Source organism: Alexandromys fortis, unplaced genomic scaffold (assembly GCF_014885135.2).
Source record: "Alexandromys fortis isolate MF-2015 unplaced genomic scaffold, M_Fortis_MF-2015_v1.1 scaffold_6, whole genome shotgun sequence".
Classification (NCBI taxonomy): domain Eukaryota; kingdom Metazoa; phylum Chordata; class Mammalia; order Rodentia; family Cricetidae; genus Alexandromys; species Alexandromys fortis.
The window spans coordinates 7,422,924-7,438,444 of NW_026067902.1; the positions used below are offsets into that span (position 1 = coordinate 7,422,924).

At 45.8% G+C, this 15,521-nt stretch overlaps 1 protein-coding gene across 3 annotated transcripts in view; it reads left to right on the forward strand.

Annotated features, from left to right (window-relative positions):
- Slc23a2 (solute carrier family 23 member 2) overlaps positions 1 to 15,521 on the forward strand; it is a 104,415-nt gene that overhangs the window by 64,062 nt on the left and 24,832 nt on the right. For all 3 annotated transcript variants that reach the window (XM_050133964.1, XM_050133969.1, XM_050133958.1), the window contains exons 4-7: positions 58 to 174; positions 2,366 to 2,523; positions 13,748 to 13,836; positions 14,787 to 14,851. In XM_050133964.1, the coding sequence (XP_049989921.1) occupies positions 58 to 174; positions 2,366 to 2,523; positions 13,748 to 13,836; positions 14,787 to 14,851 (429 nt within the window). The remainder of the gene's footprint in view (positions 1 to 57; positions 175 to 2,365; positions 2,524 to 13,747; positions 13,837 to 14,786; positions 14,852 to 15,521) is intronic.

Here is a 15,521-nt window from a genome sequence, read left to right on the forward strand (position 1 = left end):
AGAGCTAACATGTTCTGGGCAGTGGCTAAGCCCCTCTTTTTCTCATCTCGACTCCAGAGTTCTCTTGCAGAGACCCTGGACAGTACTGGGAGTCTGGATCCCCAGAGGTCGGATATGATCTACACTATAGAAGATGTTCCCCCCTGGTACTTGTGCATATTTCTGGGGTTGCAGGTAAGATGCTTTTTCCAGGGCTAGTGCTGTTACCAGCTAGATTTTCAAGATACTTTTCTTTTTTTTTTTTTCCCTCCCTCCCTCCCTCCCTCCCTCCCTCCCTCCCTCCCTCCCTCCCTCCCTCTCTCCCTCCTTCATTGTATAGCCCTGGCTTTTCTGGAACTCACTCTGTAGACTACCCTGGCCTTGGCCTGCCTCTGTCTCCTGAGTGCTGGGGTTAAAGGCATGTGCCCCCCATAGTCTTTTTTATTTCCCCCTTTTAATTCTATGTATTGTGTTTGGGTATGCATACAACTACAGGTGCCTGTGGAGGTCATAGGTGTTGGATTCCCACTGCCTGATGAAGGTTCTGGGACTGAAATTCCCTTTTCTGCAAGAACAATAGATGCTTTTAACTGCCGAGTCATTCCTCTAGTCCCCAAGTTTTATTTTTAATTAAGATTTATTATAAATTATTTTCCAAGAATGATAAATAAGAATTTTTTACATTAATTTCATAAACAGCAGGAAGAAGAAAAGAACTGTGAAGGAAATATTCAGGGAGCAAAAAAAAAAAGTGATACAACAGGAAGAAAAAGTAGTAGCTGCAGGGGAGGCAGCATAGAGGAAGGAAGAAAGCAGAGAAGATTAGTGTTAACTCCCATTCCTGACCTTAGCAGTCTGTGGTCATGGCAAGTACCTGTTAGCCAGGACATGAGAAGAAGGTCTTACTATTTATTAAAGGAAGGGAAATTTGCTGCCTCCCAGCCTTAGTCTGCTGTATCTTCCTCCAGCAGGAGGGGAAGGCTGACAGAAAGATCCACTGTAGATTTGATGCTTGTCCTCACTACCCTTGTCCTGCTTTCAGATTTAAAGTAACTTTTTGATAAAGGAGGTAGGCAGGGGGCTCTCTCCTCGCTAGCCTCACTGCCTGGCTTCTCATCACTCTGTTGGGTTTGGATCCTGTTTTGAGGTCTGTGTTTCTACATTTCCTTGTTCAAATTTCTGTGATCAATTCTCTGAGGTTTCTCAGGTGCTGGGAAGCTCACTCTTGGTGCCCAGACCCTATGTTTGCTTGGAACTGGATGTGCCTGGCTCTAACTGGTGCCCAACTGGGTTTCCTCACCACCCTGCAGCTGGAGGGCTGAGTGGGCTTGGTGCATAACTTAACTCAGGTCAGGTGCCCTGGACCTAATGTAAGGCACACCTTTCAGATTTTGTATTATAGATGTTTCTAGAATAGTCAGATGGAAGGAACAACTTTTTTGCCTCCTGCTCTTGATAATGCACAGAGCATTGTGCATTGCTCTGAGAAGTTCTCAACAGAACACACACACCTGTACATCCGAGGTGCAGTCAATATTTATGTTTCTCTGACTTGGGCAGAAATGGGAAGCTGTGGGAAAGAAAAGGAGAAGTTTACAGAATAGAAATGAAGAGCTAGAAAATTAGGGGAAGAAAGGGAAGTGAATTGTGAATGCTGTGGCTATCTTCAAGAGCCACAGGAGTAAGGATGGAGTCCTAAAAGGAAGAGTAGTGTGGGGCTCTTTCGGAAGGATTCCTGTAGCCACTATGCCCCAAACCCTGCCTAACTGGAACAGGTAAATATTTGCCTAGTGGTGTCACCACAGAACAAGGCAGAGAATGCCTTCTGCTGTGAACCCACTGTCTGTTATAATCCCCAGACCTGAGAGGGCTGAAAGCAAATGAAAGAACTATATAGACTAATATCTTAGGAATGCAAAGGTAAAATATGAGCACATTAGCTGGGTTCAGTGCATTCCTGTTATCTCTGAATATCAGAAGGCTGAAGCTGGAAGATTATGAGTTTCATTTATGTGATCAGCTTGCAGCATATAGTGAATTTCAGTATACCTTGGATTCCAAAGTGAGATTCTGTCTCTATAAACACAAGCAAAGCAAGATCTTATGAAATCAAGTCCTATTGTATTTCTCACCAGCGTGTCTTTCAGGACTGCAAGAGTGGTTCCTTTTGTTGATGTGAATGCATGTTGGTGCTGTCATAATACAAGTGGGTAATAGGGAAAGGAAAGTGGCAAACTGCACGGACATGATCAGAATGTGTAACTTGTACACCTAGAGATTCTTCCTGTGGTCTTTATGTCCTAAAGATACCAGGGGAGCAACACTAGGCACAAATCAAGCAAAAGCAAGAGCAGGTTTACTTTCCCCCTTGTCTCTCCTCGAGCAGCACTACCTGACGTGTTTCAGTGGCACAATCGCTGTGCCCTTCCTGCTGGCTGATGCCATGTGCGTGGGAGATGACCAATGGGCCACCAGCCAACTCATCGGGACCATTTTCTTCTGCGTGGGAATCACTACATTGCTGCAGACAACATTTGGATGCAGGTGAGATGGAGTTCTGTGGGACATTGACACCCCAGCAAAGCACCGAGAGCTGGACCCTTTATCCAGCGCTACTGGACAGACAGATCAGCTGGTGTTACAGCTTATTCCAGTGGCCATTGGTCTCCAGCCCACCTTTACACGGTGTCCCGGACCCCATGTTTCTTCTCTTCACCCCATTGTGCAAGCTGGAAACAAAGCCCTTACTGGCTGGCAAGGCACTGCCAGTCTTTAGCATGCCTTCCAGTTCTCTCCTGTAATTCAGACCCAGTCTCTTTGACTAAGTTCCCATTTGGTCTCTTGCACCGTGACTCTGCACTCCCCAGCCCACGCCATCTTTCCACTACTCCCCTCCTCGGGCTGCCCAGGCTGCAATCTTCCTGGTGTACAGCTGTCCCTTGTTCTCTGCCTTTCCCAGTTTTCCAGGTCAGCCTCTGAGCCCCACCTTCCTGCATGTTCCAGTGGCCCACCCGTGCAGCACACCTGCATATCCTCCATCCCACTCGTCCCCCACTCCCGAGTTCTTGAAATCCTCTTCTCCCCTCAGTTTCTCCAAACGAGTCTTATGTTCTTTGGATTCATTCTTCTAATGTGGCTTGCTTTTCTTCTGTCTTCGCCCCACTTTCTCACGCTGCCCTTTATGGTGCCAGCACTTTGGCTTGTTTATCTCTTTATCAGTACCTGGGTATGGAGCTGAGCCAGGAAATACAGGAAGCAAATGCTCCTAGCTGGTCTCTCCTTTCCATATTCAACCCTATTCACAGCATAGCCTCCTGCTTGCCAAGGCCCTGCTGATTGTCCTCAGAGTAAAGTCTGTGGTTTGGTCTCTTTATCTATTGGGAGACAGTGCAAATATAGCTTCCTTTTCCCTGCTAGGAAGTGGCAGCAAGAGGGACAGTGAATAAGCAGGCAGCTGGGACCTGTATTCTAATGTGCTAGAATCAATCTGCAGAACTCGCAAGGGCTACCCTGCCTGGGTGATAGTTAGCAACTGGAGTGTCTGGTTGTGGTACAGGTGGAGTGGGAAGGCAAATGGCTGTTCCCTTGCAGGTCTGCTAGTGAGAGAGACTGTTTGCACATGGCCATGGGGCTGACAAGGTGTGGGTTCTTCGATTCCGCTAGACAATCTGCAGCCACTACACTGAGTAGAAGAGTCAGGGGTGTTCTCTCCAGGGGCCCAAAAGAGAGGAGCAGGGAGTCATTGATGTGCTGGGGAAAGTGATGAAAGCACTTTCACAAAGCATTCAAGCCAGGCGGTTAACCGTGGCAACAGTGACAACGGTGTTTTGTGTCGCTGTTTAAGGCTCTGGTCACAGGTTTCGTGGAGCAGCTTTTGTTGACTTTACCTTGTACACAGGGCACGGCACTCTGGGGAAATACTTTTCCTAAACAACTGGCTTAACCTATAGTGGCTGGAGTTGGCTGACATTGAGAAGTGATGGAAGCTCTTTCTTGTGCCTGTATCTGCCTGTATAAGCTGCATTCCCATGTCTAAGGCCAGGCCAGGTGACTGCTGAACCTGGTGTGCAGCCTTGCATAAGACGACTCAGCAAGTGGACCTCAAGGAAAGTGCTTTTGGTCTCGAGGATACCCTTTGTGTCCATTGTTCAGGCACTAGCCCATGGGAACAATGTTGGTCAGTGCAGTTCACCCCTCTTTTCCCCTGAAAGGGCAGTCAGCCAAGAAAAACTAGAGAGGATGCTGCCACTTGCCCACTTAGGGACTGGAGATAGCAGCTGTGTGGGGGCATGGGGTGTTCAGTGTGCTCTGTGAGGTGTCCTTCTTCGCCATGTCTGTTTTATTAGGAGTCTGGTATTCCGTCTTAAGAAGCAGGCACACTGTCCAGGAGAGTGGGTGTATCATGCTGGGCCCGGGCTGTGGGATTGTGTGGCTGTTGAGGTCTGGGTGCTATCCATCTTGACCTTTGAAAAGAGGAAGAGTATCGACAGCCCTGTAAATATCTAGTGATGTATCTGTGTGGAAGGCACGAGTGACTCGAGCTGGCAAGCAGACAGGATCGTGCACATATGTTGATGTCCATACCCCAGAACGCTGTATAGGGCCATGAGACGGTGCTGATGTCTTGACTATAACTTGAAGAGCTGGCAGTGGTGGATATATCCCAGAGACTTGAAGTTTTGGCCCGGGAGGAAGAGGGAGTATCTTTCATCTTGGCAGGGTGGAAGCAAAAGCAGTAATTTAAGGACTGCCCAGGATTTCTCTCACCAGCACAAGCCAGGACTTGACTGAGGACTAGGACTCCGCAGTGGTGGGACCAAAGAAAAGTGTGGGACCTTAGGATCTCAGGACCTTAGGCATTAGGCTACTGCCTTCTTTGGGCGGGTTAGAGGGAGCTGCTTCCAGTGTCCCTGGATGAGTTTTTGCCTTTATCTTAATCATCTATTGTGGTTTTTGCAGATTACTTTGGGCAATTGTAGAGTGTAACTAAGATGGGCTTCCTTTTGGTTCTGCTAGATAGTAATAGGGACCATCACCAGGTGCTGAGAATTATCATCTCAATAGGTATTTAAAGTTTTCCTGTTTGAAATAAGATCACACAAAGGAGATGCAAAGGTGGACATTGGAGGAGGGAGACTGGTGTGGCTGTGTGGGGGTAGAGCCGTGCTGTTCCTAGCACCGTGTCTACAGGATTGCCAGTGGTTTGTGTTTTGGTTTACATGTCAGTTTTCAGGCTTTCCTAGCCAAAGAAGTTTTTATGTTAAGCTTTTGTGATTTCTTGACAGATTCTCAGAATAACCGCTGGTGGTTATCTGTGTTCATAAGTTATGTATGTATGTATGTTTTTCTGCCGTTTGTTTACACGCTGTGCTGCCATCACTGGGCAGCTAGTATATGGGCCCTGCTCTGAGGGATGCGCCTTTTCTTCTACAGAAGCTAGAGAGCAGGGAAAGAAGTGGTCCATGGTTAGGTCTGACTCCCTTTCTTACTGCTGCCTTGAAAACCTATCTTTACCTTGTTCTATAAAAATAGAACTCAGGAAAGGTGGTGCACGCTTTCAATCCCAGCTCTTGGGAGGCAGAGGCAGGTGGATCACTTTGAGTTTGAGGCCGGTCTGGTCTATATATAGAATTCTAGGGCAGCCAGTACTACATAGTGAGGCCCTGTCTCCAAAGAAGAAAGAAAGCCAGAATTGGTCTTTGAGAAACAAAGATGATGAAACAGATGTGTCAGTGTCTCTCCTCAGACCTAAAGCTAAGCCCAGGGTACCAGCCTCCTTGGGGTGCATACTGTCCCAGAGCCGGTGCATCCTCCAGGGCTGGAGAAGGTGTGGGACAGTGCTGCTACAGGTCCTCGCTCCCTGCTTTGCTGCCTAAGAATGTCTTCCTTGTCTTTGGGGACCATCGTCTTTCCCACTGGGGGTTGTGAGTCTCAGCCTCACCTGGGGGACGTCAGTGGCTGTTTTGTTCCTGAGTGAGGTGATTTCCAGGATGCCTCTTCCCGTTCCCTCTCCTTCCTTGTACTGACTTTTCCCCTGCACTTCCGTTGTCTCTGTTTCCCAGCTCCTGGAATGGAGACCGAACAGTTCTCACTCTGGTTGTTGGTTTTGTCAGTTTAGTTGCACCCTGAGCTTGTTCTAAGAGCTGGTATCAAACCTTTTAAAATCTCCCTGCCGTGGAGATAGGGTTATTCAGGGTCTCTAACCCACAGCCAGCCTGCAGCCGTCGTGTCTGGAGGCCCCCCGCGTCTGCACGGACACTTCGAGTTAGTGTGAGGGAGGTTCTCTGAAGCCCCATGCCTTCCTGCCTCAAGGATTTTCTCACAGATGTGGCAGAGGACCTGTCATGCCTACTTCAGGAAGTGCACCCCCTCTGTCATCGCCAGTAGTAAGGGAGGGCAGGTGAGGCTGCCAGAGGGACTCCTCATGGTCAGGCACAAGCCTGCTTAGGAAGGAATATAGCAGATTCCTTCGCTGAGAGCCCCTGAATCTAGTTTAAGTATCTGGTTTCTAATTAGCCACTGTCCGCAGGAGAAAGTCTCCTGCCTTTTGTTTTATTAGCTTCTTGTGGCCAGGGTGTGTGTGTGTGTGTTTAGGGAGAGGGGCCTTGCTTAAGTGGTGCTCTCACTGACGGCAGTGCACATTTAAGTCTTACATCTGGGGAACCCATATGGTTGGGGTGAGTAGTGGTTAGTCTAGGGAGGTTGAAAGTTTTCCCATGTTTCTTCTTCCCTGAGGGGTTCTTGTGCTTGTTTTAGTTTTTGTGAACCAGTTGAAAATAAAATTGCAGATAGCGTGACAACCCACCCTAAGCTGCCATGGGGATGATGGTCTCTGAGTAACTCTAACACCATTTATCAACTTGACAAAAATAATTATTCTGTCATATGATCTAATATTCATTCCACACTTAATTTTCCCGGTTGTCCCTAAGATGTGTGTTATAACTCTGGGGCGGGGTCTCATTAAGCTGACTGGCTATGTCTCCGATCCCTTACCTCCCCATTCCGTCTTTTTAGATAGAGTCAGGCCAGGTGTCTCCTCGACTCATGATCCCAGTTTGTCTGTTTGTGTCCTCATGGTACTGTTTAATCTGCTGTACAATCTCTTGTTGTGAACTGGAAGATGGAGCCAGAAGCATGGATGATTCAGGGTGAATGTTTCACCAAAATTACTGTGCCGGTGATCCTAGGCCCTTTGTATTCTGCCATGCTAAGCAGCATATAATAGCTGGTTGTAGAGTTTTCCCAAAAATAAAGTTTACTACCTACTTCACTAAGGAAGCATTTAAAATGCTACAGTGAATGAGAAGTCAGAGCAAACCTGGAGGGAAATGACCTTGGAAAGATACCATTTCTAGTTGACCTCATTGGAGCTATAGCCTAGTCTGAGATTTCAGACAGGCTCGCTAGCTTCTCAAAGACCATTCCCTCTGATGTAAAATAACAATAAGCATGTTATTGAATATCATGCAAGGTAGTGCCTGTCCCTGCCAGTTCTACGAGCTGATGTTATTACCCGAGGTCTGGAAGGGAGAAGGAAGCCTGGTGGGGTAGCATGTCCCTGATGAATGTTGCAGGAGTGGGTGTGCACCTGGGCACACAGGCAGTGTCCTGACTTGGATGGGACAGAGGCCATCTGAAAATACTAGTGGTTATTTGACCTAGCTCCTCCCGAGGCCTCAGTCGCTCCTGCCTCAGTTGCATGTTTTCTGGCTGGGGTGTTGACTGTGCTACCTGAGATTGCTCTTTTGTTGTGTTTTAAATCTTCATAGTGGCAGGGATTAAGAAACTCTTTGCTATATGTTCTCTCTACACTTTTAAGTTTTAAAAGACAGGGTTTCTCTAAAATGAGCTCTGTAGACCAGGCTGGCTTCAAACTCACAGAGATCTCCCTGCCGCTGCCTCCCGAGTGTTAGAATTAAAGGTGTGTGCCACCACCACCTGGCTCTTGCACCTTTCTTATTTGACTGTCAGGTCCTGCTAGCCCGGCACATTCCCCATGCTACAGATTGCGTGTTCTCTTCCTCATCCTCCATGCTTCCCACCTCTCCGCTGGTGACTGACAGAAGTAACAGGAATGTTAGGAGGGAAGGTAGCTCCTTCCACTTCCGGTCTACTATACAACTGCAGTACTTCACACACTTTAAGCAATATGTTATCTTCCCACATATCCTTTTTTTTTTTTTAAGATTTATTTGTTCATGTGTTTTATGTATATAAGAGCTCTGCCTTCATGCACACCAGAAGAGGACAGCAGACCCCACTACAAATGGTTGTGAGCCACCACGTGGTTGCTAGAAATCAAACACGGGACCTCTGGAGGAGAAGCCAGTGCTCTTAACCACTGAGCCATCTCTCCAGCCTGATGGACATGCTTTTTTAAAAAGTTCTCTTTGCTAGTGTGGTGGTTCATACCTTTAAGTTAGCTATAACTCTCTGTGGTTTTGAAGCCAGCCTCATCTATATGGTGAGTTCTAGGCCTGCCAAGGCTACATAGTGAGACCTCCCCTTCTCAAAAACAGGTTAAATAAATAAATAAATAAATAAATAAATAAATAAATAAATAGCCATTATCTGATAAGTACATTTTAATTTTCTAAGATGTGCAGCCAGGTGAGTTTTCCGGTGTGCACAGCCCTATAGCCACCATTGCAGTCAGCAGAGAGCCATGCCACATCCTGCTTGCTAACATATCCCAGATAGCTGATGCTATTGTGTATGGAAGGGAGATTATCTAGAGGAAAAGGAGTGATCTGATATGTGAGAGGTGCCAGAGGTGCTGGTTGGACGGGGTGATCCTCCGCCATTCTCTCCTACTTATCTAATCTCACTCCTAATCACCTCACCGAACACAGGAACTAGAAGAACTCCCCCCCCCCCCCCCCCCCCCCAAGTAATAGTGAGCTCACTTAGTGTCCAGATCTCGGTTCCTCACTACCGTTTTTAGTGTAATGGACTAGTGTTCTCTGAGCAAGTGGCTTAGAGTGGGGACCCAGAGGATCAGTTGATCCTGGAACCTCTCAGGCCAGAAAGCTAAAATGTGCTAGAGTGTGGGGAGGCCTCTTCAGAAGAAACAGGAATTGACTTAAACAGGCCCTCTGGGCAGGTTTGGGCAATTTAGTTATTAAGAACACTTAAAGCAACAAGTTATAAAACTTTGAATAAAAAGGAATTCATGTGCCTGCAGTGATGTTCAAGAGAGAGAAAGGGGAGATGAAGATACAAGGGACAAACAGGGAAACAGTTCTTTCCAAAGAATGTCAGTTGTAAACATAGATGGAAAACCAGGAGTCCAACCTGGGCTACGTAGAAGATCCTGCTCAAAATATTAAATTATTGTTTAACTGCCAGAGAATCATAATATCTAAACCTCATGCTAGAATGTAAAGTTAGTAGTAATATCACAGTCTAAGAGTTACCTGACAGATGGTTATTAGCGAGAAAACGTTTTCACATGCTGAGATAGTCACCACCTTAGATAAGCACCTTCACCTAGTGGGACATCCGTGTGACTCAGTCACGAGTAATGACTGAGCAGTCTCCTGCCAGGGTGCTTAGCGTGTGGTAAAGGTAAACAGGCTTGGGTTGTACTGGGCATGGGAAGAACTGCAAATACTTTAGGAACTAGAGAAATATAATTATGCCAGAATATTAGATTACTTATTGTTTTATTGTTATTTTTCTTGGGAGATGTAGAAGGTTGTAATTGCTGCTTGCTCAAGTGTTTGGGTAACATTGCTTAGGTATGTAGTCTGTTTCCCAACGGCCGATTGATGGGTGAGTAAACAACAGCAAAGTGTTGTGAAGTTCCAGAAAGTTTTCTCTGGCACATTACTTTGTTTCTTCACTGACATCTAGCCCATACACTCAGTGGCTGATCAGTGATAAAACTTGCTTGGAGCCAAGCCTATTTGTTTCTCTTAAAGATTATTATTTTTAAATTGTTCTGTAGACCAGATAATTCAAGTCAGTGTTCATTTGAGATTGGAAGGTTTTGTCCCAGGTTTGGTTGTGGAGGGAACGGGCTGTACACTCTGCAGTGAAGACTTCTGTCAGGGCAGATACAGTTTGCACCTTCATGGTGCTTCTGTAGGACGTGGGGCCTTTTGAGCTATCAAAGACCATTCTCTGATGGTGTCCTCGGAGTGTGACTTTCATTCTCCTTCCCTACTGATTGCAAAGTTCCTGAAAGTTGTGCATATTTTCTCTGCTCTGTTCTCAATCCAAACCAATATGTTAGGAAGACCTAACTTTTTAATTCTCCTCTAACAGAATTCCTTTTCAAGCATGTTTATAAGTAACTCCTTAAATTCTTTACTGTTGGTCCTGTGAATAAGATTGTGAATGAAAAGGCTGTATCTTACTGTCAGGGTGTTAACTGCTTCAGGATAGGAAGAGCAGACCAGTATGGAAGAGAGCCATTAGAGGTTAAGTGGCTAGCAGGCTCTGAGTCAACAGCAAAGGACTTGGAAGTCAGTTAGACAAGGATCACACCTAGAGCCATGGACAGACCGCTACGGCTTGCTTCAACCTTCATGCCTGAGACTAGCTTCTAGGTGACAGTTCCTTGTCCCATTTTCCTCACAGTGATCCTTTCAGAGCTTAATCCCCTGAGCATTTGTTTTTTTACTGAGGGTTCTCTTTCACCTTCACTGCCCCTCTCTGGGCCTTCCCCTGAGGTTAAGTGTCTGTGTTCTTTCAGTGTCTCCATGTCCATCCTGTGGCCCCCATTTTATACCTCTTTCCTCCCTCCTTGGTTCCTTATAGCCCCTCACCATGTGGCTCAGTGCTTTTCAATCTTTATGACAAGCATAGGTGACAGGACAGACCCTGTCCACAGTGTTATCTTCTAGATGACCATGAGTATTGTCTCCTTCACGGGCGCTCCTCAAGACTGCGGAAGCCTTTTCATCACATCTGCGTTAGCTGTGCTTATACCAGGCAGATGCTGAACACTGGGCATTGCTCCTCTAACAGGCAATACATTAGGAAGTCAATGTGAACCTTCCACATGTTTAAAACAATCTTACATTTCCCCACATGGAAGAAATTAATTAGTAAAAGCATAGCATTCAAAAATTTCAGTATTTGACATTTTAGCATAGCATTAGCAGACCTAGTCAGAAGATCACAAATCTAAAACCAGTTAAGTCAGTGAGTTCCTCAAGTGACAAAATCCCGAATCCCTACACCTAGCACAGTGTTCTCAACCTTCCTGATTCTGTGACCCTTTAATACAGTTTCTCATGTTGTGGTGATCTTCAACCATAAAATTATTTTGTTGCTAATTAATAGCTCTATAATTTTGCTACTGTTGTGAATTGTAATGCAAATTCCTGAAATTCAGGATGGTTTTGGTAATCCCTGTGAAAGGGTTGTTCCAAAGGGGTCTGGATCCACAGATTGAAAATCACTGATCTATCCCAAGGAGCTTGAGGCTTTAAAGAGTTTTGAAAAGATCAGCTACACCTTGAAGTGATGATTCAGAAATGCAAATTTGGGGCTGGAAAGATGGGCGAACAATTACGAGTTTATGCTGCTCTTACAGAGGCTCCAGGTTCAGCTCTCAGCCACCATGTTAGGTGGCTCACAGCCACCTGTAACTCCAGGGGATCCTATGTCCTCTTCTAACCTATATATAAATGAAAATAAAACTCCTTCTAAAGATTCTGACACGCCCCCCCATCCCCTAGAATTAGAAGCTGTGCTGTAGGCACAGATGAACAGAGAGAGCATTGACTGATTTCGTGATGTTCCTGTGTCAGGTTCAGTCACTTCCTTGGGAAATGATTCTCCCCACTGACCTAGGGATACTCCTGTTAATTGTTCCCATGACTTTGTAGCATTTCCGAAGAATTTAGTGTTGTCTCTGGTTTGTGGCCACAGTTTTAGAGCCCACACTAATCATACGCTATTACCAACTTGTACAGACAGGTATCTGGCTGAAATCAGCAAGGCCATGAGGCCAACATAAGCAGCTCTTACAGCCCGTCTTAGGAGACTTTATTCTGGTGTCACCTGCTCAGGATCCCAGAGTCCCAGTCAGTGAGTGAGATTCTCTGTGACCTCACTTTTAGGACCTTTTGTCTCAGCTAAAAATGCTCACCTTCAGTGCCAGGGTCAGGTTCAGAGCGAGGCTTGATGCAGGAGTGGTCTTCAGAGTCACCCTTGGTTTCTGTCACTTCCCAGGAATAGCCAATGAATGTGATGGCCGCACACCCTAATCCCAGCACTCAGGAGACAGAGGCAGGCAGATCTTGGCGTTTGAGGCCAGCCTGCTCTATATAATACATTCTGTGCCAGTCAGGGCTATATCATGGGAACCCACCCGCAAAGAGTGTGTGTGTGTGTGTGTGTGTGAGAGAGAGAGAGAGAGAGAGAGAGACAGACAGACAGACAGACAGACAGACAGACAGACAGAAAATTCAACTCAAAGTACAGTATGTTATGTTTCCCCAAGATGCCTTGCTTGATCTGTGAAACTGTGATAAAATTGATGTTATTCGGACTGTTAATGACATCCACTTCTGATGGCATACTAACATCCCTTTATCCTTGCAATACATTCCTAAAATTTTGTCTGAGAAATTTCCATAAGCCAGTGACTGTTTTCCCTTTGATGTACTTTTCACTGTGCTCCAAGTCGCTCTAGTCCAGTAATGAAAGCCACATGGTCAGTGGAGGGTGTGCCCTGTGCGTGGCTGGCAGGAAAGCCTCTGGCTGTCCTGTGAGGTCATCTCCCTCTTGCAGTCCACATCCTACCTGCTCTTAATTACTGCAGCCACTGTGGTTAAAGTGGCCAGAGAGCATTTTTAACAATGGAGTGTGTCAGAAAGGAACATTCTGGGTTCTAGATTGCTCAGTCACCAGCTGTTCTTTGGCCAGGACTTCTTGCATTTCTGTGTAGTCTTTATCTCTGGTGCGGAACTTATCAGGAAGCTTCTGGATCCCTACCTCATGAGCTAGGCCACTGGCATGGCTGCCTAGGGCATCTAAGGATGTGTAACTAGCCTCACAGTCCTGCAGACAGCAGGAGCAGGATTTATACTTTACCCTCAAATACTGTGAAAAATAGTGATTAAGTTCTTATCTGTTAATTTAGCTGACATGCTCTATGTTTCCAGTAAAAATAGCAAATTCTCTGTGATTTGGTTAGTTGCATTCAGTTTGAGAATGTGGGCAGGAGATTTAATGGGGAGTTTACCAGGATTTTGAACCCTTTAAAATGTGTTAGAATACATATTTTATATGATTAAATAACATTTACTATCTGTACTCTCTTATTGTAACTTACAACTTTCTTCTGGATACATATAGATCACTAATATGATTTTAATACTTGTCTTTTGTGACTGGGGCAGATTTTCAACTCACATAGTAGAGCAATGGAATAATGAATAAGAATTTGAAAGAGAGGAGAAGGGTCATACATTGATGTTTATTAGGGAGCCCCTGAGCTTAGCAGGAAAGAGGGGAGCCCAAATCCTCAGTGCCCTCTTCTGGGGGAGAGGAAACAGTAGCAGGGACTGGTGTTGGGGTGTTAGCACTGACCACAGGGGTCCCCTGGAACTTCCATAGGCTAGAGCAGTAGGAGGCGGGGAGGTTGGAGAGGCTAGTGGTCCAGCTATGTGGTGTAGGATTCCTTACAGGTGTGCCTGTGTTTACTCATGTGCTCTTGTCTATGGAAAAGACTGTTAAGCTGTCAAATAGTGAACTACCTCGGTAGTTCCCGATGCCGTGATCATGGTTTTGGTCTCGTTTCTTTTAGGTTACCCCTGTTTCAGGCCAGTGCTTTTGCATTTTTGGCCCCTGCTCGAGCCATCCTGTCTTTAGATAAATGGAAATGTAACACCACAGGTAATTGCAGTTATTTCCACATATGTCATTGGGGTCCTTTAAAGCAGGTGGAAAGGGGGCCTGAATACCCTGCCAATAATAGTGTTCCTTCCTGTGTTGAGCATAGAATGTACTGGCCCTTAGCAGCTTAGAATGCTCCAGTCTGTGGACCGTGCCTGTTTCTGTCTTTACATCTGCTCTTCATTCCTAACCCTAGGGCAAGCAAGGGCCAGAAATGACTTCATTTCTGTTTGCCAGTGAAACTGATAAATATGGGGATAGATGGAAAAATATTTGAGCTATTTTCCTGCCTTTCTCTTTCAGTGGATTTTATGACTTAACATAATCACTCTCTCACTGCATCAGCATCCCTTCTCTGAAACATCTTTGCTTTTGAAGGATCTGGCTGCTGTGGTTTTCTGCAGATGACTTTCATTCCCTTCCTTAGTGATTGCAAAGATCCCTACAGAACCTGATAAGCTTAAGGAATTGGAGAAAGTCAGAACTGTTGGACTCAGAATAGTTACATTTGAGAGTCTAGGAGCCAAGCTTTCCTGATTCCCTTGCCGTCCCTGCTCCTAGGTGTGTTACTTTGTGACCATTGATTTTGATTTTAGGAACTGGAAAAGGAAGGCCCCTCTTTATCTAGGTTTTTAAAACCTCAACCCACAGCCTTGCTGTTGGGCATTTCAGGTAGCTGCTTGCAAAGAGTGGTTTCTGTGAAGCTGGCACTGGCTGGTAGCACCACGCCAGTCAGCCTTTGGCACACTGAGTAGCTTTTTCAACAAGTACATTTGGTTACTTAGTGTGGGAGTCCATCTTCAAGCATAAGCCCTACTGTCGCAGGTTGAGTTTTATTTAGGAATTGACAATTATAACAATGAAGAAGTTATTAATGGTTATTATGAATATGTGCTATGAAGCATTAGTGTCACTCCAGAAAAACCTGGTCTTTCCTTTTTGTTTTCAAGAGATTACAGCTGCGAATGGATCGGCAGAGCTGTTGGAGCACATCTGGCAGCCCCGGATCCAAGAGGTAAAAACGAGCACTTGCCACGTGTGCCCTTGTGCTTCTGCTCACCTCTGTGCCAGTTGTGCCCAGGAGACTGCAGTTGCTTTGTTGTATCGAGTCCCTTTTGTTTTCAACTACCGGAATGTTTATTTCCCCCGTTGGTCTTTATACCATCAGTCCCCAGGCCTGCCTGCTTATTCCCTCTGGGGTGGTGACTGTGAATGAGGCTTGTTGGCTGTCAGCAGAAGAGGTCTGGCCGCTTTGTGTCTGTCTCTTAGTTGTCTTGTTGCTGTGTTAGAATGCTGAAAACAGCTTGAAGAGAGAAAGTTCAGTGTCAGAGGCTTTATCCATCTTGGTGAGGAGTTCAAAGAACAGCTCATGGCAATTCAGCCCATGGCAGCCAGGAAGAGAGCAAGAGATGCAAGAAGGGACCAGGGCAAGATAGAGTTCCCAAGGGCATGTCTCAGTCCACTTCCTCCAGCCAGAGCCCATCTCTCAATAATGTCCTTATAATATGAGCCACCCATCGACTCTCTGATTGCCCCTGGAAGCTCCATGATGGGCATATTCAGAGGTGTGCTTGACTAACATGGACATCTCAGTACAAGCAAGTTGATATGATAGTCATACCTATTTGTTGGGGTCTTTTTTTTTTTTTTTTTTTTTTTTTTTTTTTTGTTTTTTTTTTTTTTTT